Consider the following 27,514-nt stretch of genomic DNA (forward strand, 5'->3'; position numbering starts at 1 on the left):
TATAAGGAGCCTGGAGTGATAGCACAGTGGTAGGGCGTTTGTTTTGCGCGCAGCCAGCCTGGCTGAGCCGGGTTCGATTCCTCCACACCTCTCGGAGAGCCTGGCAAGCTACCGAGAGTATTCAGTACGCCAAACACAGTAACAAGAAGTCTCACAATGGAAACATTACTGGGCCCGCTCGAGCAAATCGATGAACAACGGGAGGATAGACAGACAGACAGATAAGGAGCCTAGGTTATACAAAATAACATAGAGGGGAAAAAAAATCTTTCTCAACCATTTAAGCTTTGGTGCCCTCAAATTAAATCCTATAGAGACTGACAGTCTATTTAGTGAGATGTATTGGCATTAAGTATGACAATGTGTTTTCTATTTTGCCAACAGGTTAGTACTAAAATTGGAAGTTGTATCTTTTTACTGCCTACTGGAAATTGAATGTAATGGCAACAGAATTTGTCAAGAGTTGCTGTAGAGGATGTTTCTATGGTGAAACAGAAAAACACAACTGTGAGTTTCATTATACTTTGACTTCCATGGTCCTTGACTTAATATCTTCTCTATTTGTAGCTTTGGAAATATGATAATCCACGCGACATGCTTTTTACCTTCATGAGGGAGGTAGAAGTAGAACCCAGTACAAAAAATATCCTGGGGTATAAAGTATACAGGTGAATCCCGTTCAGGAGACATGTGCCATTTGGCACATCACAAATGGTATTTGGTATAGAAGTTGGAAGGGGATTTTATCATTAAATCGAGAGAAGAAAGTAAACAGAGGGAAGAAGGAATGATTGTTACGGAGGGGGCAGAATAGTTCAGATTACCACAGGATGGGTAGAGAATTGTTGGAAGGCTTAGGGGACAATACAGACTGACCAATGTTTTGGTTTAAATTAATTTTCATTTTTTGAACTGTGCATCTGAGTGCCTGTCATCAGTGAGTGGCCCATGGGGAAGTGATGTTCTCTGCCTCTGTGCCAAGACCATATTTATCAGCAGCTCTTAGTAATAACCTGGACTTTCTTTTTCTCTGATTCTTTCTTGTATTTTGTAGTGTAGAGCATTCAGTGCTCTAATACCAATCTTAAACTTTTTCTGCTTGCCATCCCTTCCCCAACTCCAGACATTTATACAGAACCCTAGATATATGAAATAGGTGTACAAAAAAATAGGTATGCAAATCAAATATTTCACAATCATAAATCGTAAACATACTGATGTGATATTTTTTGATTTGGGGTCATACCCAGCAGTGCTCTGGGCTAACTCCTGGGTCTGTACACAGGGATCATTCCTGGCAGAACCATATATATTTACACACACACACACACACACACACGGTGCCAGGGATTGAACACAGGTCAGCCTCCCACAAGGCAAGCACACTACCCACTGTTATGTCTCACTGTCCCCACAAATTTATTTTGAAACAAATTTTTCACTGCACTCACATTCAGTTGTGTGGCTCCATAAGGGTTGTGACCCACAGTTTAAGAAGCTAGTGTGTAGAACATCGTAGCTTCCAGGGCTGTTGAATAAGATGGTGTCTTTGTTGCTTTAAATAATCCATAAATTCCTATGCAAGAGTAGTAATACTTTCAGTTTTCAGACAATATTAATTATACTTCAAGATTTCCTCTGGGTGTTACTTCCCTCCCAAACTCAAATCTCACAATTTACGAATAATGTGTCTTTCTAGACAATCCACGCAGTGAGTTACAAAAACTAGCGCCAGAGAGTGGCTATTACAGTGAGACCAGTATGCATCTTACTTCATGATTTGGTGAAGGTTTTTGTAGACTTGGGAGATCTTGAATTTCTTTTGAGTTGTTTTTATGTTTTTAAGATTGTGGTTAGCCAGACTGGATGGGATGTAATGTAGAAGCCAACCAATCTTGACTAACACAGATGACTTAATTTGCAGCAACAGCTTACTAAACCCTCATACAAGAACTTAATGTCCCCATGGTGAGATTTTCACGAATTTTCTGGTGACAAGTAGTATAAAATAAATTATTGTGGGTCTACTGTGGGGGCAGATTTGAAGGGTGGTTGGAAAAATGAAGACAATGGTGGAGGGACAGTGACAGAGGTGGTGGGATTGGGATTGGAGTATTGAATGCCTGTAACAAATCATCATGAGCAACTTTGTAAAGCTTGGTGTTTAAATAAAGTCGGAGGGAGGAAATGATTGATGTTAATCCCACTGGTGTTGACAGTGAGTTGTGCTGTTGACTGTATCTTTAAATGACTAGATTTTGCTTGAAAATGTGGTAGATCTCATTGCAATAAACTTGCTTTCCTTTCATGGACTCTTCTGTGGGAATAAGACCCTTAAAAACACTGCTTTTACCATTATGGTAAGTTAATATACTCTGGCAATGGTATATTAATTGCTCAAATATTGGCCGGATAGAATTAATGGAGATTCCAGAAGTGCTTGATAGGACCCAAGAGTAGCTTATGTATCAGCAGTTTCTTCTCAATTGATTAAATAAGTGCTAAAGCATGCGAGGTTCAGATGGTTCTGAGAAGATATCTCTGAACACGAATAATCATCATTTTTCTCCTTTCCTTTTTCTTTCATATGCAGTTTCCATGGAGGGAGACTTTAAAGAAGCAGTGTCAAATGGGCAGAACACGGCTCTGTGTATACCTCCATTGACTTCTGTCTCCATAAAGCCTCAGGTTGGCTGTACCGAAGATTATTTACTTTCCAAATTACCATCTGATGGCAAAGAAGTGCCATTCGTGGTCCCCAGGTTTAAATTATCTTATATTCAGCCCAGGACACAAGGAATCCTGCCTTCACATCTAGAAGAGTTGGAAGGTAAAGAATGCACCGGTTTCCAGTTTTTCATTTTAAAAAGATTTTTTGTTTGTTTGTTTTTCTTGCGTATGCCTCTTGAGCTATCTTCCCAAATCCCAAAAAGCAAGACTTAAATGCCCTGCCACAGAGACAGGGTGAGATGGGGGATGGGGGGTGAGAGGGATACTGGGATTGGTGGGGGTGGGGAATGGGCACTGGTGGTGGGATGGGTACTCGGTCACTGTATAACTGAAACCCAAGCACAACAACTTGTAAGTCTACAACTGTACCTCATGGTGTTTCACTATGTCACTGTCACTGTCACGGTCCTCCCGATGTTCATCGATTTGCTCGAGCGGGCCCAGTAACGTCTCCATTGGAGACTTTTGTTGTTACTGTGTTTGGCATATCGAATACGTCATGGGGAGCTTGCCAGGCTCTGCCTGCTGTGCGGGCAAGATACTCTTGGTAGCTTGCAGAGGAATCGAACTCGGGTCGGCCATGTTGGCTGCGTACAAGGCGAACGCCCTACCGCTGTGCTATCGCTCCAGCCCAACGGTGTTTCACTAATAAAACAAAAACAAAAACAAATTACAAAGAAAATTAAAACTGTTGAAGTAATGATTCAAAAACAAACAAAAAAAAACAAACAAAAAATCATTATGCAACATTTGAATAGTTGTATTTTTTTTTTCTTTTTGGGTCACACCCGGCGATGCACAGGGGTCACTCCTGGCTCTGCACTCAGGAATTACTCCTGGCGGTGCTCAGGGGACCATGTGGGATGCTGGGAATCGAACCTGTGTCGGCCATGTTGGCTGCGTGCAAGGCAAACGCCCTACCCGCTGTGCTATTGCTCCAGCCCCAATAGTTGTCTTTTGTTGAAGTAGAACTATAAAATGAAATAGATTAGAAAATACAGAATTGTCTATGGGACAAAGGAAAGGGCCTGATTTTACTACACTGTTATGAGAACAGGAATGTTACAGGATAATATTCCGTATAACTGGATCTCAGTGAATATGGACTGACTTTTTTCAGATATCAAATATATGTGCTTTCAACTTAGCCAGTCTTCTACCATGGGGGCCCTGGCTGTTGGCTGGTAACCCTAAGACAGCAATACTGTAAAACTTGAGGAATCCTTGCTTTCAGGATCTGCCAGAGCCTCTTTCGGAGATCGAAAGGTAGAACTTTCCGGTTCATCCCAGAATGGACCCAGCTATGATGTTTATAACCCGTTCTATATGCATCAGCACGTTTCACCTGATTTGAATCGGCGCTTTTTTCCTCGTTCAGAAACAACAAGATTATATGGATCAGGTATGAAAAACGTGTTGTTTTTCTTCTCCTATTTCTCTAACAGATATAGGAGTCAGGTTAAATCTGAAACCTTGTGAGAAATGGTGCTTATGGGCTAGGAATGTAGCACAGGGTGTGAGCAGGTGTGAGTTCCGGGTACTGCAAGGCCCTCGGAACCCAACAAATGTGGCATTGGTGGTCTCCTGCCCTGCAGGGCCCAAGCAGTGCCATAACCTCAGGCCCTGGCATTGAGCCATCTGCCCAGTGTCACTTCCATGCTCTTTTCCCAGAGCCATTCCTGGCACTGCTCGGGGGCCACCAGGGCGCGTCCTACGGTACTCAGGGATCTATAGCACTGGGTATGGAACTCGGGGCCTCACAGATGCTTGGCAGGTACTTACTCTGCCCCGGGGGCAAGCTCCCGAGCCCTGCCTTCCATTGTTTTGGTCTCTTTCGGAAAGCTGTATTTTCAGAATTTTTTTTGCATCCATTTTTGCGTGTCATGAATCCATTGATAAATTCCTTTTTAATTTTCTGCTCAATACGGTGAAAGTGGTGAATTGAGAAATGCATTGTATGATTAGAAAAAACCAGCCTGCCCAAATGATTCTAGAATTTTCTCAGCTTAATATTGGAGACTAGACAGAGAGAGAAAGATTGCATTTATCTGGGGAACATAAAGTAACAAAATAGGAGCCTAACACCCAAGAATAGCCGAGATAAGTACCAGGAGGTTCACTCCATGGCTTGGAGGCCAGCCGCACATGCTGGGGGGAAAGGCAGCTCAGATAGAGAAGGGAGCACCAAATAAAGGGTGTTAGGAGGATCCTCCCAGGATGGAAGATACATGCTGAAAGTAGACTATAGACCGAACATGATTTCCACTCAATGCCTCTTTTGCCCACCACAGCACCCAAAGGAGAGAGAGAACAAAAGGGAATGCCCTGCCACAGAGGCAGGGTGGGATGGGGGGAAGGACAGTGGGAGGGATACTGGGATCAGTGGTGGTGGAAAATGGGCACTGGTAGAGGGATGGGTACTCGAACATTGTATGATTGAAACCCAAGCACAAAAATTTGTAAGTCTACAACTATAGACACCTCATGGTGTTTCACTAATAAAAATTTAAAAAAAATATTGGAGACTAACAGTTATAACTTATGTGTGTATTTTTCAGAAAATTCTCAGGTTTTTTTTTTTTTACATCAACCAGTAATCTAAGGGTGAAGTCAGGAACCTGGGGTTATGCTTTAGGGGTCAAGTACCTGCCTCTGTTTGTATAGGTATAAGTTTTGTCTCTGGCACTAGGCCCGTGTGCTATGTGTGATCCTGGTACCACAAGTGTTAGATCCTGGCCATTGTGGTAGCAACAAATGGAAGGGGAAATACAGTAAAATAGAACAAGAGCACTTATTTAAACATCTTTTTAAAAAAATAAGTATTGTTCTTATTCAAACACTAAAATGCTGTGCTCTATCCACAAATGCCTTTGGGACCAGGGGTTGTGGGAATTGGCCAGTCGTACTTGGTGGTGTTCAGGGCATAATGCTTGGCTCCTTGCTCAGAGATCACTCCTAACTGGTGCCTGGGGGACCACATGTGGTGTTTCAGATTGAATCTGGGTCAGCAGCACCTTAACCCCTGTACACACTCTCCTCTGCCTCTCTGGCCTCTATAATCCACAAGTAATAGAGTTTCATTCCTCAAGATTACTGAGTTTAGGAGGAAAACTTGAATTATAAGAACACATGGAATTCAGTATTGATCCTCCCCCAGAGTAATAATTGCTTATTTAGATAGTTGGATTGTGTTTAGCACAAAAGACATGTTCTTGTAGATTATTCTTCAGGTACAAAGAATTGGGTCCTATAATCAGAAAGAATGAATTTTTCCCACTTGATATTTGATATGGGTGTGAAAATTTATTTACATGTTTCTGTTTAAATGGAAGTAAGATAATTAGAAAGGTTATTTTTAATGTCATTAGAAGACTTTATATCTCTTAATTAGCTTTGCCTATATTACCCAAAATACATTCTTAGAGATATATAGTGCATGTTAATTAAGTAGAATTCCAGCATTAATTTTTCTTTACTAAGAAAATAAGTGGTTTCTTTATGCTCCTTTTTCATGCAGTTTGTGATTTAAGGACCAGCAAACCTCCTAATACCCCTGGACTCAGTAAGTCTATGTTTGATCTTACAAGTTCATCTCAGCGATTCATCCAGGTAAGTTTATAAGTCATATGTATTTATTTGCCAAAAATTTAGAAATGTGTGATTACATTAAGAATACAATATATTGTTATTTCTTGTCGATGTGTTTATTCTAATCATTGAAGAACACTTGATACTTCTTTTGTGTGTGATTTTAGAAATCTCAGTTGAATATTGGGAAAAATGTTGTTTCCCCCTTTTTTGTAGTTAATATGTGAATTTTATATCTCAGTTGGTATGTACCCAAGCAGCCTAGGGCAGTTGGAATTGAAAACGGTATAATGAAAAGTACTTATTGATGTTCACTTTTCTTATTGAACAGAACTACCTTGCTAGTAAACAGTAGTATTTCTGCTGAGATGAAGGACTTTATTAGTATGAACACAGTGTTTTACGGTTTTTGAAATATAATCGAGAACTGTTTAATAGTTGAAATGTTTTTAAGCAAACTTAACTTAAAAATTCAGAAATAGATGTAAACAAAGTGAACAAATCTAGTCACTTTTATGTTACTTAAACGTGGGGCCTTTCCCCCTTGTAAGTGTGTATATAAGTTTCCCCCTATGGAAATTGAACTCTCCACTTGGGGGTGGAGAAGGCCTTTCTGACACGCAGAGCTTAGGGGCCCTGGCAACCGGCGCCTGTGAATCTTGGCCAACTGACGTGGTGCCAGGCATGGGATGCGGTGCTGCTCAGCCCTGCCATGCCGGGAACCATTCAGCCACCCCAGCACTGCTCACTGGTATCCTGGACCATGCCCAGTGATGCTGGGGACCCACCTGAGGTCACACCCTAACCCCCGCCTTATCACCCTGACTGTTCCTTAAATGTGAATATATTCTTGTTTGATTGTCTTGGGACCACACCTGGCAGTGCTCAGGGCTTATTTGTGGCTCCATGCTCAGGACTCACTCCTGGTGGGGCTTGGGGGACCCGAAGGGTGCGAGGGATTAAACCCAGGCTGACTGCATGTAAGGCTGCTCTCCTATCTGTCAGACCGCAGTGTAAGTATATTCTAAATAATCCTCAGCTGGGTTCAGGTTTCTGCAGATGAGTTTTTCTCCTCTTGATCACCCATCTCATTTCAAGGTGGGTGGGGCTGAATCCCACATCTACTCGACCCATCATGTTTTGGGCACAAAGGCTCAGACTGTGGGCCTCTGAGTGGCCTGCGGGCAGGGGTCTTGGGTGGGGCTCAGGATGACTCTGATGCTGCCGAGTGTCTCTGCCTGGGTCTCCCCTTCCCACACCAGAGTTGGCCATGAGCTCCGCCCGACTGGTTCCGGGGGCCCAGGTGCCACTGCAGGGATGCTGCAGGTGATTACCTGATCACCTTCTCTGGGGGACTCGATTCATTGTTGCCCCATTTCTGTTACCTGCATCAGGCTTGTGGGCCAGCTATGTAGGTGCAGACTACCAGGCCTCTTGCCACTCTCCCTTCAGAGCTGTGAATGTGGCTGTTGGATTGTGGTTTGTGCCTGTTCTAGGCCTTTCCCAAGGGATGCTCTGCGGCTGGTCCACAGGGACTGGCTTTGGCAACAACACCGCTTTGCAGTTTTAAGCAGGAGGATGCTTCCGTATGCTGTGATTTCTGTTTCTTCATACCTGAAACAGAAGCTGATGTATCTTGCTTCTCATTACAAAAACAAGTCAAAAGGTGTGAAGGCTTTCCCATGTCTTGTCTCGCAAGATATTTAAGATTGTCCTGAAAACACACAGAACACTTCTTGTCTTTTTCCTATATAAAGGTGAGAAATCATGGTGCAGGAGAACAGTTCGGGGGTTAAAACGCTTGCCTGACATGCAGGGAATCCCATGTATATAGTTCCCTGAGCACAGAGCCAGGAGAGAGCCCTGAGCACAAAGCCAGGAGTAAGCCCTGAGCATAGATCCACGAGTAAGCTCTGAGCATAAAGCCAGGAGTGAGTCCTGAGCAATGCTGAGTGTGGCCCAAACAGCAACCTTCCAAAAATGGAAATTCTGGGGGCCAGAGCGAAAGTACAGCGGGTAGGGCATTTGCCTTGCATATGGATGACCCACGTTCAATCCCTGGCATCCCATATGGTCCCTCAGACACCGCCAGGAGTAATTCATGAGTGCAGAGCCAGAAGTATCCCCTGGGTATTGCCTGGTGTGACCCAAAAAGAGAAAGAAAAGAAGAGAAAGAGGAAAAAAGAGAGAAGAACAAAAATGGAAATTCTGTCCAGTTACACTGCTGGTTGACACTAGGTTGGGAAGTGGAGCATAAGTTTCAGAGTGTAACATTTGACTTGAGTTTTTGACTAAAGAATTTTCTTTGCAGCGGCATGATTCCTTGTCCAGTGTACCCAGTAGTTCTTCTTCACGGAAGAATTCTCAGGGGAGTAACAGAAGCCTGGGTAAGGAATGAAGTATTCTATTGTTACATTAAGGAAATTATTTCTACCTGGTGGTAATTTGAAAGTTTATGGGATAAGGTGATAAGACTCTAGATGATTCTGCGTTGGCAATGTTATCTACATGTGACTTCTCAGATCTGATGCTCCATTATTGTTTTTTTCTTTTTGGTGTTCGGGTATGAATACATCTTTTCAAAAGATTGAAGCAGTTCATTCTTTTGTTTCTTTGAAATGTATATTAGTGAAGCATACTGTGCTAATATAAACATTAAGATCCTATCAGTTGCATTTTGGATAGTTTTTCTAAGGTTTAACTTAATTCCCTCAATCATTGGAATGTTTTTAAGATGTACTTAGAAAAATAATTGAACTGTTTTTTAATAATTGCTTTAATTTTTTTTAAGAATTGCTTTAAAAGTGTTAGGTGAGACACGATTATCACCGTAATGAGATCCAAGTACAAATTAAGATTTAATGTAATATACTTTAGATTCCAGAGTTGAAAACGTGTCTATGTAAATGAGAATGGGCAATTTTATATTGTATTAAATGGTTTTAATTTTCTTATTTACATAGGTCAAAATCATATAGTAATTATTAATTGGCCCTTGCTGATTTGTTTTCTGATTATTTTATTTGCCAGTTCTTAAAGTTTTATTGGAATAGATAATATAAAGTAAATTTGTTACATGCCCAAGGTGGTAGGTTGGGATTGGGAAGGAAATTGGGGATATTAGTGGAGAGGTCACACAATATTTAAAAGTGGTGGTATTGGAACACTCAATGCTTGTATATTGAATGGCTTTGTAAATCATGGGGTTCTCAATAAGAATCAATTAAAAAAATGAACTACAGATCAAAAAATAATAATAACTGAACTATAGAGCTGGAGACAGAGGTCCTGGCTGAAGCACATTTGTATATCCCTGGTGCCTCATGCCGTCCCAGGTTCCTCTACCATCCCCCAAGCATAGAGCTGGGAGTTAACCCCTGAACACCACTCAGTGTGGCTCAAACAGCTAGAAGGGACTGGTCTAGATGCCATAGTTAGGGCACATACCTGGCAGGTACCCAACCCATATTCAGTTTCCGGTATCACGTGGTCCTCTAAGCATTGCCAGGTCCAGTTCCAGACACCCCCGCCTTGCCTAGGCATCCCTGCTTCAGGGCCGAAGCAGCACTGCATCCCCAGGCCCTGGCATTTAGCCACCAGCCTGGTTCGCCAGGAATCACTCGTGGGGCTGTAAACCTCCTGAGTATCCCTTCGGAGGACCCTCCTCAAAAATAAAAATCCTAAAAAATTAAAATATAATTGACGTGTCCATAACATCATATTTGTTTTAGATATATAGTTTAATGATTTAGTTATTCTACTGAGAAATGTCTAGTTCGCATCCCTCCTCATTCATAGTTAATGATTTTTCTTGTGAGGAAACTCTATTAGCAACTTTCAAATATGCAGTACACTATTATTTGTTTGGGGGCCACACCTAGCGATGCTTAGGGCTGACTCTGAGCTCAGAGATCACTCTTGGCAGGTCTTGGGGGAATGTATGGGGTGCGGGGGATCGAACCTGCATCAATACAAGGCAAATGCCCTCCCCTCTGTCCTTTCACTCTGGCCCTAAGCAGTATAGTATTATTAACTGGTCACCATATTGTGAATTTTGTCTTCATGCTGGAGCGATAGCACAGCAGGTAGGGCGTTTGCCTTGCACGCGGCTGACTGGGCCGACCCGAGTTCGATTCCTCTGACTTCGATTCCTCCGTCCCTCTCAGAGAGCCCGGCAAGCTACCGAGAGTATCTCGTCTGCACGGCAAAGCCTGGCAAGCTCCCCGTGAATTATTCGATATATGCCAAACACAGTAACAAGAAGTCTCATAATGTCACTGGGTCTGCTTGAGCAAATCGATGAACAACGGGAGGACAGTGACAGTGACAGTCTCCATGCCTTATTTAATAATGGGAGGCTGCACCTTTTCTCTTCTCTTCCTTAGCTTGTGTACCCACCTGTCCTTCCTTCTGCCATTGACAGTTAATAGTCTGTTCTCTGTACCCTGAATGTACAGGTTAGGTTCCACATAGAAGTGAGATCATACTTTAGTGACCTGTATCTGATATTTCACTTAGCCATGCCCTCGAGATTCATGTAAGTTGCTGCAAATGGCAAGATTTCATTCCTTTTTTTTTTTCAATGACTCAGTTTAAGCCCTTTTCTTAGCATAATTTCCCAGCACTGTAGCAAAACACCTTGATTGCGAGCATCTGGTCTTATTAAATGGACCACTTTATACCAGGCTCTTAAATTGAATTCTCTCAAAGCTTCCTTTGGATTTGAAGCCTTGCACAGCACTTTACCCATCTCTGTTCTCCCACAATTCAGATACAATTACTCTATCAGGAGACGAAAGAGATTTTGGGAGATTGAATGTGAAAGTGTCTTATAATTCTTCAGTAGAGCAGATCTGGATCACAGTTTTACAGGTAAGGCGATACAGTCGCTCTTGACCTTTCTTACGAAATTAAATATTTGACATTACAAGCGTCTATTTTCAGTCTCTTCTGGGAAATGGGCCAGTATTTTCTTAGGAATTTGAGATTCTATCGTATTTTGCAGAAAATATTGTTGAATAAAGAGTCTTGTAATGGATTATAAGTCTGTAGGTCTGGTGGACATTTATTTGTTTTTAATCTCAAGAAGGAAATTCATCCATTGCCAGAATCTTAAATGTCAGAATGTGGATGAAACAAGAGGCCCATAGACTAAAGTTTACTCTTGTCATTTTTATTTACGTCATTAGCTCAAGAACTGCATCAGATGTTTGTGTTTTGAAGTTCTTTGTCAGATTCAAACTGTACATTTACTGTTTTTTTCAGTGCAGAGATTTACTTTGGCCCTCTAGTTATGGAGATTCTCCTACTATTTTGATAAAAGGAACGCTCACATTGGCCAAACCTGTGCATTTCAAATCTTCCGCCAAGGAAGGCTCCAGTGTAAGTGGATATTGGTGTTTGAATCTTTTTTTCTCATATTAGAGTTCAGGTGTATCTCACTTTTGTGTAAACTCACACAAAAGGGGGGCACAGCACACAGCAGCAGTGGCTCTATCTCTCCCGCCGCCCGCGTTCGGTAGTCTCAACCTTCTCCCACCCCGGGGAGGTCGATGGCGATGATCGGGCGGAGGAAGGAAACGATGGCAGGCTGGTTGGTATTAGTCGTAGTTTATTCTGATCCACTCTCCATCTACACCAGTCTTCCTTCTCTGCCTCTGCTCCCTTTCTTCCTCCCCCATGCTACTTCATTCTCCTTCTCCATCCCCCTTCTCTTCCTTCTGACCCCCTTCTCCTTCCTTCTGACCTCTGCTTCTTCCTTCTGAACCCCTAGCCCACTCCTACAGTACAGTTAAATCCTCTCTCCATGAGGAATTGGGGGAACAGTTACACATAGGTGCGGTCACAATCAATAGGGATAGAAATCTTAGCCTCAGGGAAAGCCACTCCTAGGACAGATCCTTTCTCAGCAGGATGACCCACCCTAGGGCAGGATCCCATGGGTGTGTCTCTCCTCTCCTTGTCCACAAGCATATAAGCATATATAATATAAATCATTTTGTATGGATACAGTAAGAAATATCTTAAACTTATAGAATTGCTCTCCTAGGGCCATCTCGATCTCAGACTACAGTTCTCAGGCCAGATAGTCTTTCCCACTCCTAGCAGGATCCTAGTCTCGTCGTTATCTTTGGATCATGACAGCATTTGTCTATGATCAAACTCTTAACTTATAGTTAAGAATCATGGCACTTTGGTCTGGCCCATTTCGATGCCAGGGTAGCTCACCGCTTGCCCTGGGTCCATTCAGTCCCTCGTCGGGACCCTGCTTTTGGGATGTTAGGAACTAAGGGCAACTGAGGCTTAAGTCGAGAAAGCAGATGCCCGGGAGTGAATAATATTCAAAGCCAATCAAATCCTAAATTACAAAGCATAATGTTAACGGTCTTCCTGTTTCTATACAAAAAGGATATTGCTTTAAAGTAAACTGTTCATAAGGCATAAGGAGAGGAGAAAGGCAGTATTTCACTTATACATATATAATCATAGAATTCTGAGAAATCTAACCTTACAAATTAACAGAGTCTGATTAGGGGGAAAGCTGATTAACTGGGTGGGGAGGAGAGCATAGGGAAGAATGTTTACAGATAAACACAATGGAATGGAAGTGCCTCAGGAGCACTGTGATGGGTGTAACCAGATAAACCTAAGCTTCTTGTGAAAGAAGGACAAAGCAGTGTTATCCTACAACTTTAACTCAAGTAAAAGATTGATTAGTGAAGTATGATTGGGGTAAATTATCAAGAATGTAGTCCTTGCTTTGTATTTAAGTTTCTTAATTTTGGGGGGACATGCCTAGAGATGCTTAGAAGTTACTCCTGACTCTGCACTCAGGATTTACTCCTGGGAGATCTTAGGGGACTATATGGGATGCCAGGGATTAGAATCCTGGTCAACCACATACAGGGGCAAGCACCTTACCCACTGTATTTTCCTCGCGGCCTGTTGTCCTTGCTTTTTAAAGACAAGTTTGAACCTCGAAAATATTTGCTATTTTACTGTTCAAATACTAAAGGTGTCTTTAGAAAAAAAGATGTGAACATTTCATCCTCGCTTGCTCTTAAGCTTGTAATTCCGATAAATAAGTCAACAGATAATTATAGGACAGTGTCAGAGATGGAGCACAAGATACTACTTGGGTGGGCTGGAGAGATAGTACAGAGGGGGTTTAGGTACTTGCCTTGCACACAACACAGCCCAGCTGGCCACAGATAGTATCGCAAGTACCGGTCAGAAGCGATTCCCGAGCACAGAACCAGGAGTAAGCCCTGAGCACAGCCAGGTGTGACCACACCCCTCAAAAATAATTCATGGCCATTTTTTACTTTTTAGTTATCTTTAAAAGGATGGTTTAGATTTAAAGAAATTGAATCTACCTTTCCTAGCTTATGTCATTTTTATCTATTTTTGTATCGTATGTCAGCCTTTTTTTATGTCCTTTGACATTTTATATTTGTGTTTGTGTGTTTTAGACTATCGAATTCATGGAAACGTTCGTATTTGCAATTAAATTCCAAAGTCTACAAAGCGTACGACTTGTTTTTAAGATTCAAACCCAGACCCCCAGAAAGAAAACCATTGGCGAGTGCTCCCTGTCACTCAGAACTCTCAGCTCACAGGAAATGGATTATTCTTTGGACATAACCCCACCTTCCAAAGTTTCCGTAAGTAACAGTACTTTCTAATGCTAAAATGATCTTAGGCTTAGAACTATTTAGTTGATGGCTTCCATAACTTGAATTTTATGGAAGTGGGAACATTCTCAAGAAGCAATAATAATGTCATTTAACGATATTTTTTAAATAATGAATGGTCAACAGAACCCCTTTATTTCCTCCATTGGGAAATTTACTTTAAAATTGACTTCCCATACTGCATTTTAATATTTCACTCTTCAGGGAAAAGTAATTATGAAATATGAGTCATACTTTTTGTGTTTTTAATGTTTTAGTAGTTGAACACTTTGAAAAAGCAGGAAATTTGTCTTAGTGATTAGTAATCTTTTTTTATCTACCCTCAAATTATTTAGAATAGAGTTTCTTACAACTGGTAGGGTTTTCTTAATTTTTTTCTTATTTATTTATTTATTTATTTTATTTGTTTATGTCAAATACCTATCCCTCCACCAGTGACCATTTCCCACCACTGCAGATCCCAGTATCGGTAGGGTTTTTTTTTTTTTTAACTAAGAACTTGATTATCTGTAGCTGAGTTTGATTTTTTTTTGTTTTTTCTTTTTAGCTCTGAGTTTTTTGAGATTTGATATTTTCTCTCAGTCAGCTGCACACTGACTTTGAATTTATTAATCTCTCATAATTTATTATAGTTTTATGTTAGGGTAATATTTTTGAAGATCAAAATATTTTTGACTTTTATGAATCAAAACTTTATGTGATTTTAAATTTGTGTAGGTTTTATATTTTTACCTCTTTCCAAGAACATTAGGGGTGCCTGGATATGATTTTTAACCATGGCGGTGCCTTACAATCATTCAGGGAACTTTTAAAAACATACATACTCCTAAACCAATTATATTAGAATATTTGGGGGTGGGGTGGGGTAGGAGACATTTGTATTTTTTTGAAGAAGCTTCTTTGATGATTCTAATGTGTATTGCCTAGCTTGAGATCCACTGAATTAGAAGGGAGATTAGGAATTTTTTAAAAAATTAAAGCACAGGATTACTAGACTTCATGATTAGTGAGAATAGAAAGTTCTTGATAGCTTTTTTCCATTATTTTTGTCCCTATCCCCCGTGTCTTTTCTTGATAGTATTTATTTCCATTTAGGATTATTGAAGCTACTTTCTCAATTAAGGAGATTTTTAAAAAGCTTTTCCCTTTCAATTATACAATCATCAAATACCCATCCCTCCACCAGTGCCCATTTCCCACCACCATGGATCCCAGTATCCCTCCCACCCCCCATCCCCCCATCCCACCCTGCCTCAAAAATTTTTAAGTCTACAACTGTACCTCATGGTGTCTCACTAATAAAAATTTAAAAAATAAAATAAATAAATAAATAAAAGAAATGAACATTTGATATCTTATAATTAAAGAAAAATTAGCTAGCTTTACTGATTAAAAATAATATAATTATACCTATTCTTTAAAAAAAAGCTTTTCCCTTTGTCTTTCTGGGGATTTTTTTTCTTCTCTTTTGGGGGCCACACCTGGCTCTGTGTTGGGTTCCCTTCAGGCATGTTAATGAACACGTGTGGCCTAGACAAGCCTTCTACATGCCAGGCGTGTCCTCCAGCCTTCACACTGTCTCCCCAACCCTGAAGTTGTTTGTTTTAAACAAAATTAGGTTTGAACTTCCTTCTGCTTTTTTTTCATAGCTTAGTTGGTATTTTGCTTATTTTTATGTATTTTACTTTATAGTTTATAAGTGCTTAATATAAAACTTGGCATTTTTCTGTTTGTGTGTGGTAGGTATGAGAGCACAAATTTTGCATGAAATCATGTGAAAATCAGTTGTTCTGTTAAGACCAAGCACATTTGTTTTGCAAGTGAGGGTTTACCACTTGTAGAGCCTTAGAAACTAGTTCATTAGGCAGAAATCTGCGATTATATTTTACAGAAGGTTCAAATATCCAGTGGATCATTGTATCACTGTATCACTGTCATCCGTTGTTCATCGATTTACTTGCGTGGGTACCAGTAACATCTCCATTCGTCCCAACCCTGAGATTTTAGCAGCCTCTTCCCCACTCGTCTTTCCCAATGCTGCCGTATTGGAGGCTCTTTCAGGGTCAGGGCAATGAGACCTGTTATTGTTACTGTTTTTTTTGCACATCGAATACGCTATGGGTAGCTTGCCAGGCTCTGCATGCGGGCAGGATACTCTTGGTAGCTTGCCGGGCTCTCCAAGAGGGACGGGGGCGCTCCAGGAAAAACTGTGTCTCTCTCTTCCGGGAGCTTTATTTTATAGTCTCTGGATCTTGGCCATTGATGAGATTATATTGATGGCGCCAGAAATACTAAGATAACAATGCAGCAGAAGTATTTTCTGAGGAACTGAGGCATAGTAATAATAGATTGAGTGATGTGGACTGTATTTCTCCCAAATTATATTTCATGTGTCAGAGGTCTTATAAACCCTTGTGTGTATGTCTGTTATATGTCAGGTATTAGGGTTACAAAGGTTAATGGCCTGAAATAAGAACTTTGGGGCTATTCTGGGGCCCAGACATTTTATTACTGAGTATAAGTATTTCATATTATGTATGGGGCTAAAGCAAGAATAGCATGCTTTGCTCCTTACATGGAGGAAAATCAATATTCTGATTGTGATGTTGAAAGAACCAGATATCTGTTACCTGGACAATGACTTCACCATGAAGAGCAGAACTTTCACTGGGAGCTAATAAATTCCCTCAGTGAAGAGTTCTTGACCTTGATCAGTACGAAGTATTTACTTAAGATCTCAGATTTCCATATTGACTAGTGTAGCAGAGACAAGGTTTGCCTGAAGAGGCAGTTGGCATTCATAGGGCCTTATGTCAGATGGCCCTGTGACTTCACGCTTGCACCAAATGAGTGAGCTGTAGATGCCCAGGTGGTGATATATTTGCCCAGAGCTCATGCTGGCATTTCTCTGGGGATTTGAGTGTCTGCATCTGATTCCAGCGTCAGCTCTCTCTTAGTTCTACCACATTGTCCGAATAGCAGGTACTCCTCGCCATCACCTCACTGAATTGTTTCCTCTAATTCTGCCTAACATTTCCCTTTCAGCCACAGTTCCTGGAAAGATCCTTAAAGTTTTCTTTGATAAATGATAAATTATTCAGCCACAGAGCTCCTACAACTTCCAGTCATGTTCTTGTAATACTCACTTACTATGTACCTGCTAATTGGGGTCTTAATGTTTTAGTTATCGGGAGATTGAAAACCACTCTACTTTTCACCACCTGAAATAATGGGATGTAAATTTTGTTGTTGTTTTTTGTTTGTTTGTTTGTTTGTTTGGGGGCCACTCCCAGCAATGCTCATGACTCTGCATTCTGAAATCACTACTGGTGGTACTCAGAGACTTATATGGGATGCCAGAGATCAAACCCAGCTCAACCAGCATGCACGGCAAGTGCCCTACCTACTATATTATCTCTCTGGCTCCTATAAATTCTATTTTAAGATCTGAAACATAATGATGTGAATTTGTGAAATAACCTAAGGCAATACCTGTTGGTGCTAAGATGGAATCACACAGGACTAGAGCTTGAACCCAAGTCATGACACTTGCTAGCATGAGCTCTGCTGTATTGAGCTAGTTCTGACCCCTGGAATTTGTTTTCTTTTTTTTTTCTTTTTAATTTTATTGAATCACCATGAGAAAGTTACAAGCTTTCATGTTTGGGTTACAATCACAGAATAATCAAACACCCATCTTTCCACCAGTGCACATTCCCTACCACCAATCTCCCCAGTATACCCCCTTTCCCACCCTCCCCCTGCCTCCATGGCAGACAATATTCCCCATACTCTCTCTCTACTTTTGGGCATTATGGTTTGCAGTACAGACACTGAAAGGTTATCATGTTTGGTCCTTTATCTCCTTTCTGCACACATCTCCCATCCCGACCGGTTCCATCATTTTCTTAGAGATCCCTTCTCTATTCAGGCTGCCTTCTCCTCTCCGCTCATGACGCAGGCTTCCAGCTATGGGGCAATCCTCCTGGCCCTGTATCTACTGTCATTGGGTATCAGCCTCATGTTATGTTATTTTATACTCCACAAATGAGTGCAGTCCTTCTATGCCTGTCCCTCTCTTTTTTACTCATTTCACTTAGTATGATACTCTCCATGTCTATCCACTTATAAGCAAATTTCATGACTTCATCTCTCCTAACAGCTGCATAGTATTCCATTGTGTAGATTTACCAAAGTTTCTTTAACCAGTCATCTATTCTAGGGCACTTGGGTTGTTTCCAGATTTTGGCTATTGTGAACAGTGCTGCAATGAACATATAGGTCCAGATGTCATTTCTACTGTGCTTTTTTGCATCCTTGGGATATATGGAATTATATTGTCAATGCCAAGAGCAACCGGTCTTATTTTGTGTATGACTGCCAAACCAGTTTGTGTGAAAGACATATGCATCCATCCTCACCATAATTAAAAACAAAAACTGCGGGCAGAAGGTCAAGCCTAGCAGGTGAGAGACCCCGTGTTTGCTCACTGGTACCTGCTGGCCCCCTGAGCACAGCCACGCGTGGCCTCTATAATAAAAGCAAAATCAGTATGTTTATCTATTATCCTTCAGCATTTCCATCATTTCAACTTCTTTAAGGGAAGTCTAGCCTCAAGAGTTGAAGTTACACTTTTAAGTGATTCACTTTTCACTGCATCCCTTTTGATGTTCCGGTAGCACAACCTGTCGGAAGGCATGGAAACAGGCATTAAGCAAGTGGCCAAGGGTCATTCAGTGACCTAGTCCTCCTGGCTGCTTTTTCCATGAGCCGTTGGTCAGTGAGTGGGGAAAACTGGGCAACGCTCAAATAGAAACATCTCTGTGAAATGTCATTCCCTGTTCCAAAGCTCTTCAGATCATTCCCAGCAAAGATTTTTATGGTACTTCTTGGGCACGCGTGCCTGAAACCTGGAACGGAATGTTCTCATTTCATCCCCGTTATTGTTTTCAACCTGTGAGCGGCATGTTTGGGGGTTGCACAACTTGTTTCTCTTATTCTTTAGCCCCAAGACCTTGGACTGCACATCACTCAGAGGGTCCGAGCAACTGTCTTCTGCTGTTTGCAAGAGGAAGGAGCCCTTTGAGTGCTGTGACTCGCTCTCCAGGGCCCTCATAGGCTCAGGTTTCCCTTGCCCTTTTCGGTATTATTTACGGCTTTGCTGGCTTTGCAGTGTCACCCGATTCCTTCTTGCCAGCTTTCTTCTTTGACTTGCTTCCATTCAGCGACCTAGTTCAGCTCAGAACCCACAAATCCGTTCACTGTGGTAATCTGCTGTCTGCAGACTTCAGTGGCACCTACTCCGGTTTCTACAACTCCAAAAACACAGTGGCGGTTCTTAAGTAGAGCCGATTTTATCGCATCTCTTAGGCTCCCAGATATGCCAAATGGCTCCATTGTAGCCTTTGAAAAGCATGTTCATTCGGTGTTTATGTTACAGAGATTTTCTCCAGGAAAATTTGAATTGTCTTTTGTTCTTACCAATTTTGAAGGATCAGTGTGCAGCTGTCGGTTAAAAGCAGTGCTTTAAAATGTTCTCACCTTAGCTCATGGACTTGTCATATGATTTTTTTTTCTTTTTCTTCCCCCTTTTTCTGTCTCTGGCTCCATAACCACAGTTTCTGACTCTGACTCCAGAACCGCAGTTGCTCACTTTTCAATTTTTGAAATCTCCCAAGACTTGATTTCTTATTTGCCAAGTGACACTTTGTCGATATGCAGGTGTGCCATGCAGAACTTCAACTGGGGACCTGTTTCCAGGCGGTGAATAGCAGGATTCAGCTACAAATTCTTGAGGCGCAATATCTTCCGAGCTCAGCCACGCCTCTGACTTTGAGTGAGTATATGAGCGGTTGTTCCAAGTGGAATCTTAACAAAATATTTGTATAAGATAGTCCCCCACACCCCTCCCCATTTTCTTCCTGTAGAGATTAAAATCTTAGTTACTTTTACCATTTCATTTAGATATTACCTCTTTCATTTAAAAATTATTATTGGGGTTCCCCAAGTGCCAAGCAGGGTGTGGTCCCCAAAACAAAAACTTTAGTTATCGTACCCACCTTACCTAACCCTCTGGCTTCTGATTCTACGTCTTCTCCTTTTTTTTTTTCTTTTTAGTTTTTGGGTCACACCCAGCAATGCTCAGGGGTTCCTCCTGGCTCTGCACTCAGGAATCACTCCTGGTGGTGCTTGGGGGACCATATGGGATGCTGGGGATTGAACCCAGGTCCGTTGCGTATAAGGCAAATGCTCTCCCCGCTGTGCTAGTGCTCCGACCCCCTTGTTTTATTTGTTTGCTTGGGGGTCACACCGAGCTGTGCTCAGGGCTCTTGGGTGCCAGGGGTCAACCCTGGGCCAGAGACGTTCAAAGCAGCACCTTACCCTCTGTACTGTATCTTCAGCAATGGTTTCTTTCTTTTTTTTTTTTTCGTATTTTTTTTTAATTATTATTAGTGAAACACCATGAGGTACAGTTGTAGACTTACAAACTTTGGGTTTCAGTTATACAATGATTAAGTACCCATCCCTATACCAGTGCCCATTCTTCACCACCAATGATCCCAGTAGCCCTCCCACCCCCCACCCCATGCTCCCCACCCCACCCCGCCTCTGTGACAGGGCATTCTCTTTTGCTCACTCTTCCCTTTAGGGTGTTGCAGTTTGCAATAGAGGTATTGAGTGTCCATTGAAGAAATACCATATGTATTTCTTTTTTAAAAAATTTTTATTAGTGAGACATCATGAGGTAAGTCAGCAGTGGTTTCTTGATTCTCACCCAGTTCTCACCTTGCTTTCCGTGCTGTTCCTTGGTGACCTCATTCATTAATGGAATGTCCAGAAGAACATCAGGGTCTGTGTCTCAGCTTTGCTGAGTCATCCTTTCTCTAAGTCTAGTCCCCTCATTGTTCACTGCTGAGTAGAACATCTCTGAAGTACTAAGAAGTCTGGCACCATCATGAAACATTTTCTTCTCTCCCTGCCTTTGGGCACGAGCAGGGCTCCTGGCCCTTTGGTTGTCTAGGCCTGGCTCATTCCACGGCTCTTAGAGAGGGAAGTTTGAAGTCACTTCTGCCTCTCAGGCTAAGAGTATGACAGATGCTCCTTTTCCCTACTAGAAGGAGAGATATGTCTGGATGCAGGCAAACCAGAAATAAATGTTCCTGTGACTTAGAGAGACCTAAAATAAGGAATTTAAACTGAAGTTGGAAACACCAAAAGACTGTAAATCCAAAAGCCTTTTCTGTGCAGTATTGTGATAAGACCTATTGTAGATTGGGTCAAGCAAAACAAAGAAATCTCATAAATCAAATTCTGAGCAATAAAGAGTATACAACCTGGTGTTGTATAAAGTAAACACCATTCCTGGTGTTGAGTTGCAGGAAGCTGGCATTCATTTGGAGTTGGAGCAGTGATTTGTAGTGTATGATACAAATTAAAAGGTTTGGGCCAGAGTGATGGAACAGCAAGTAGGACCTTTGCCTTGCACATATGAGAGATTGATAAATAAATAAGTTAATGCCATTGATAACTTTACTAATTCTGTTTAGCATCTGTATAAAACATATAGAGATTTTCTAAGGGGAAAAATGTTGAAATTCACTTTTGGAAGAGAGAAAAATCCGAATAAAACAAGAGCCGAGTAAGATTTGTAAAGAATGGAGTCTAAAAAGAACAGCAGTTTACTGGCCCCATCTACGAAGCTTTCACTGATGCTTTGGTTAAATTCCGAGTTCTGTATAAACTCTCCCACAGCATGAAAAAGACTAGAAAAGTAACTTCATGAAGGTAGCATAATCTTGATATCAAGACCAAAAGGACACAAAATATTGACATCTGAACATAGATTAGTAGGTAAAGACCATAAAACAAAAATAAGCAAAAACCAACGAGGCATTAAAAGAATAAATTATCAGGGCTGTCTAAATTACCTGGGCCAGAGCGATAGCACAGCAGGTAGGGCGTTTGCCTTGCACAGAGCCAACCCAGGTTCAATTTCTCTGCCCTGGGTTTGATTCTTCTGCCCCCCTCTCGGCAAATCCTGGCAAGCTGCCTGTGACATATTTGATATGCCAAAAACAGTAACAAGAAGTCTCAGAATGGAGACGTTACTGGTACCCGCTCGAGTGAATTGATGAACAATGGGAGGGCAGTGCTGCAGTGATACAGTCTAAATTACCTGGGTGAACCTAGGACAACAGAGTCATCTCCTGGTTGCCCTTCGGTCCTAACCAAAGAGCTGATGAGAATTTCCCGTGATCTTCGTTTGTAGATGGAAGGGGTTGTCTCGGTTCATACTTTGTGTGTCCCTCCTTCTGGAAGTTCCTCCTTACATTCACCTTCCCAGCCTTCTCCTCTGCATCCTCTCATCTGTAATGTTGACCTTCTGCTTGGACCATGGTCTCTGTGTGTCAGTCTGATGAAGGATGAGCTTGAGGACGAAGCTTTATATATCTGAATTTTTATTCCATGCAGATCCCAACTGGTTTTTTTTTTTTTCTCCTTGGTTTTGAGCCACATGTAGCTCTGGGCTCAGGGATTAAACCTGGTCAGTCCTGTGCAAGGCAAATGCCCTGCTGGCTGTACTCTGCAGATCCCATCTTTATGAATTGATTTATCTCTATCTGCCTTTGTTAAATCTTCTTTCTTTTCTATAATGTTCCCAAGAGTATATAGTTGCTACCTCTGGGAAAGTTTGAGCTACTCTGCTGTCACTGGAATTTCTACATCTCACAGGTATGTTAACATGTTGGTGCTGACACGCTGTGGTTTAATGGTCACAGATTGAAGCACCAGCTTCATGTGTAAAAAGGTTTTCTCTGAGGCAGATAGGTTTTAACTTCTGGAGAGTTAAGCAAGACATTTCTCTGTGTAAAACTGTAAAACCGTCCAAAGAGTTAGCTTTCCTTTTTTGTTTAATTCTTTTCAATGTCTGCTCTTTCACTTCTGATTGCTATCGTGCCTGCATTTCCAGTCATTGCTGGTGTTGAGTTGCAGGAAGCTGGCATTCATTTGGGGTTGGAGCGGTGATTTGTAGCATATGATACAAATTAAAAGGTTTGGGCCAGACAGATGGAACAGCAAGTAGGACATTTGCTTTGCACGTAGCTGACCCAGGTTCAATCCCTGGCACACCATATGGTCTCCCAAGCCCCACGAGATCTTATTCCTGAGCAGAGAGTCAGGATTTGTAAACCCTGAGCATGGCCAGGTTTGGCCCAAAAAGAAAACAAAAAATTGAAAGACTTACTAGAGATGTTTTCTGTCATGGTAATAGGCTATCAACCAAACCTTTCTTTGCCAGTGAGTTTTTTTTTTAATTTTTATTAGTGAGACATCATGAGGTACAGTTGTAGACTTACAAATTTTTGTGCTTGGGTTTCAATTATACAATGATCAAATACCCATCCCTCCACCTGCCAGGGAGTTTTTGCAGCACAGATAGTATATAAATGTATGCAGTGCTGTGGTTTTTGTATTTGGGGTGGCCCTCCCAAGCAGAGCTAAGGGGACCCAGGAGCCACTTCTGTTTTGGGAGTGTGGAGGAGGCAGTATTTGGGGCTGCATCCAGTGGTAGTCAGGGGCTATCCCAGGCTCTGTGCTCAGGAGTGTTCCCTGACATTGCTTGGTGGACTGAATGTGTGAGGGAATTCAAACCAGTGTAAACCTCATGCAAAGCAAGTGCCTTACCTCTTTTAATCTCTCTGTAGCCTGTGGTGCAGTATCTTAACTCAAAGTGTTATATAGCAAAATGTCTCTGTTTTTAGGCTTTTTTGTGAAGGTGGCCATGTTTAGCTCCGGAGAGCTGATTTACAAGAAGAAGACACGTTTGCTGAAGGCCTCCAATGGAAGGGTCAAGTGGGGAGAGACTATGATTTTCCCACTCATGTCAAGTGAGAAGGAAATTATCTTTCTCCTTAAGCTGTATGGTCGAAGTTCCGTAAGAAGAAAACACTTTGTGGGCCAGGTTAGTAAGCTGTTTTTATCTTGAATTCTTGATCTTCTGCTTTCCTAGACACTTTGACAGTTGATTAACAATGGAAACACAGGATAACATTGTGGTGGAGTATAATCAAATTAAGGTTCAGTGTTGCCACAAAAATTGAAACTCGCCAGACTTTTTGCTTTAGTGAAAATAATTGGACTTTCTGAGCCATCAGGCTTTTAAATCAGGAAAATTTTTTTTCTGAGCTTTTCAACTTTAAACACTCTAAGAAAGATCAGTCTTTTGGGCTGCCAGTTTGTTCCCTGTGAAGAAAAGTTTGCTGATAACTAAGTAAAAGTCCTTGAGGCTTCCGCTCTCCAGCTTACTTCATTCTCATGAGTGTTCAACTCAATGTTTAAGATGGGCACTCTTAACTGTGTTTGTTTTGAATTCCTTCCTAGAAGAGAACAGTTTTAACTGCACTATGGTATTATAGTATCAATATAATACAAAGTTGTAGTTTGTTAGTATTATTGGATTAATATATTACAAAGTGGGCTGGAGCGATAGCACAGCGGTAGGGTGTTTGCCTTGCACGCAGCCAACATGGCCGACCCGAGTTCAATTCCTCCGCCCCTCTCGGAAGCCTGGCAAGCTACCGAGAGTATCTCGCCCCCACGGCAGAGCCTGGCAAGCTCCCTGTGACGTATTCGATATGCCAGACACAGTAACAACAAAGTCTCCAATGGAGACTTTACTGGGCCCGCTCGAGCAAATCGATGATCAATGGGAGGGCCTTTACTTTTACTTTACTTTATATACAAGTAAGCAAGTAAACTGGCTTACTTGCCAGTCCTATGGGAATTTTTTCCCTTTTGTACTTTCTTTACTCTCAATGGATGAACAGTAGCTATCCGTACTTTTAATTACTGTTATAATTTGACTGTTTAATTTCCAAAGTCTGTATACCTTCTTTCAAAACTTCCACTTGACAACAGGATATGGTGAGCAGTTTGTGCGAAATGTCACTCAGTGAGTTCTCCAAGATTGATATTAATTTGTACCCCCTTTTAAAAAAAGTTATTTTCCGGGACTGGAAGGATAACACAGTGAGCAAGGAGCTTGCCTTGTCTGTGGCAACCTGGGTTCAGTCCCTGGTGTCCTATATGATCCCCCCGAGCCCCAACAGGAGTGATCACTGAGCACAAAGCTATGAGTAATCCCAGAGCACTGCAAGATGTGGTCCAAAAACAGAACAAAGGAAAAAATTAATTTTCTTAAAATATTTGTAAAAACATAAAAAAAAAAAATAAACCTGGCAGGCTACCGAATGTTACCTGCCCACACGGCAGAGTCTGGCAAACTCCCCGTGGCGTACCCAATATGCCAAATACCAGTAACAATGATGGGTCTCATTCTCCTAACCCTGAAAGAGTCTTGAATATGGCACTTTTTAAAATCTCAGGGCTAGGACGAAGGAGATATTGCTGGTGCCTGCTCGAGGCAATAGATGAACAACAGGATGATTGTGATCATGATTTGTAAAAAATCATATATTTTTTCTATTTTTTCTTTTGTGGGAGGTTGTTTAGGGGTGACACTCAGTAGTGCTCAGAAGCTTTTTCAAGCTCAGTACTTAAGGGTCGTTTCTGGTGGTGCTCCGGGGCCTGTGTGGTACCAGAGATTGGACCTGGGCCTCCTGCTTGCAAAGCCTGCCCCCCAGCAAGCCCATTTTGTTGTTCTTCACTCTTACACGAAGAAGAGTTTGAACTCAAGAAGTCACCCAACTGGGGCTGAAGTAATAGCACAGCGGGTAGGGCATTTGCCTTGCATGCGGCTGACCCGGATTTGATTTCCAGCATCCCATATGGTCCCCCAGCACCACCAGGAGTGATTCCTGAATGCATGAGCCAGGAGTAACCCCTGTGCATCGCCGGGTGTGACCCAAAGAGCCAAAAAAAAAAAAAAAGAATTCACCCAACTGCCATACTTTCCAAAGCCCCCAAGGCCTCTGAAGTGAGTTCAACTAACTTTGTCCTATAGCACAGGCCTCATCTATTGTGCATGAGGAAAATCAGAGAGCCGCAGATGATTTTCAGCATAAATTTCTTGTGGGTGCTTTTATGTTCTGGGTTGAAATCCTAGTCAAGAACAACACTTCTGGGGCCAGAGAGAGAGTACAACAAGTAAGACACTTACCCTGCACATGATTGACCTTGGTTTGATCCCCAGCATCACGTATGGTTTTCTGAGCACCATCAGGAGTGATCCCGGAGCACAGAGCCAGGAGTAAACCCTGAACATAACTAGGTGTGGCCATAAAGCAACAACTACAGAAAGAATTCTGGAGTGCTGAGAGATGACTCATCAGCCAAACTCCCTCCCTTGCCCCCATGCCATGAGGACTTCTCCCTGCCCTGTGTTGTGTGAATAGGCTCTGCCTCCGTGCCTGGCAATTCTGAAGTCTTACCAGCAGCACCTCAAGCAGTTAACGGAAGGTGTGTGCAGGTCAGCCATCGACAGTGCACCTGATGAGCACTCGCCCTGAAAAGATGAGTGAGACCAGGGGCACGGTCCTTAGTCAGCACGAGAGTTGGAATGGTTATAGGCACAATGAGTAATGAAAGGCAACCCCCAGTGAGCATCATAACCAAGGGTTGGAGCATGGCGTTGCATGCAATACCCCCAGGGAGTACCATGATCAAGTATGTATATAGCTCCTGTCACTAAGGCATCCACAGAGGGAAGGATGCAGCAGGAGTCTGGAAGGGTACCTACTGGCCATCTGCTTCCTGTGGCTTCTCTAATAACATTAGCAGCCGTTGTGATGGGGTAGCCAGGTGTGGAAGGAAGAGGTCATACACCTAAATCAACTAGGAACACTCCAATGTTTCCTGGTTTTTCATTTGTTTGTTTGTTTAAATGATTTCATTGAAAGTATCAGTGTTTACAGTACAGTTAATCATATTTTCCATGCGTCATTTGTACATAAGTGCTTTTGAGTGATTACAATCAATTTTGCGCTCCCAGACATTACTGAACAAGAAAGGAAATGAATAACTATTTTAGGATAAATATTTTGTAACATCTACGCAAAATTCTTGAATTCAATTCAATCATAGCCACTGTTGGTCATAATGGCTAAATGTTTTAAACCTTTCAATTTCAAAGAGAGAAACCAAGCTTTCGGGAAAATGTTTGACACTATGGAAGTCAAATTTCCTGTTGTCTTTCATCCAAATTAGAGCAATTTGCTGTTTTAAATCGTTCGTTAGTATTGTGTCAAGTTGAAGACATGGGCTGTTCCTTTCCAGATTTGGATAAGTGAAGAGTGTAATAACACCGAAGCAGCAAACCAGTGGAATGAGACAGTTACCAACCCAGAGAAAGTCGTTATCAAGTGGCACAGATTAAATACATCTTGAAGACTTCTCATCACTTTGGTGAAGAACTTGATTTTCTTTCAGAAGATTTTTGAGATCAGTTTGTTTCCAACGTGAAGAGACAAATCAATGCATTTGTCCACTTATGTATGGTTAATTATACTGTGTTTGGACTGGCTAGAAAACTTACCTTGAAA

At 41.8% G+C, this 27,514-nt stretch overlaps 1 protein-coding gene across 2 annotated transcripts; it reads left to right on the plus strand.

The window, feature by feature from the left end:
• Positions 1-429: 429 nt before the first annotated feature.
• Positions 430-27,359, plus strand: TC2N (tandem C2 domains, nuclear). Of its 2 annotated transcripts, XM_056133650.1 has the most exons (11): positions 430-507; positions 2,594-2,830; positions 3,965-4,132; positions 6,248-6,339; positions 8,630-8,705; positions 11,090-11,190; positions 11,584-11,700; positions 13,791-13,982; positions 19,734-19,848; positions 23,777-23,976; positions 27,249-27,359. In XM_056133650.1, exons 1-11 carry the CDS (start codon positions 441-443, stop codon positions 27,357-27,359), a joined length of 1,476 nt encoding a protein of 491 aa, XP_055989625.1. In that variant the 5' UTR covers positions 430-440. The 2 variants fall into 2 exon arrangements, with proteins under 2 accessions (XP_055989625.1, XP_055989626.1); XM_056133651.1 differs by lacking the exon at positions 13,791-13,982.
• Positions 27,360-27,514: the final 155 nt, after the last annotated feature.

Source organism: Sorex fumeus, unplaced genomic scaffold (assembly GCF_029834395.1).
Source record: "Sorex fumeus unplaced genomic scaffold, SorFum_2.1 ptg000098l, whole genome shotgun sequence".
NCBI classification, from domain to species: domain Eukaryota; kingdom Metazoa; phylum Chordata; class Mammalia; order Eulipotyphla; family Soricidae; genus Sorex; species Sorex fumeus.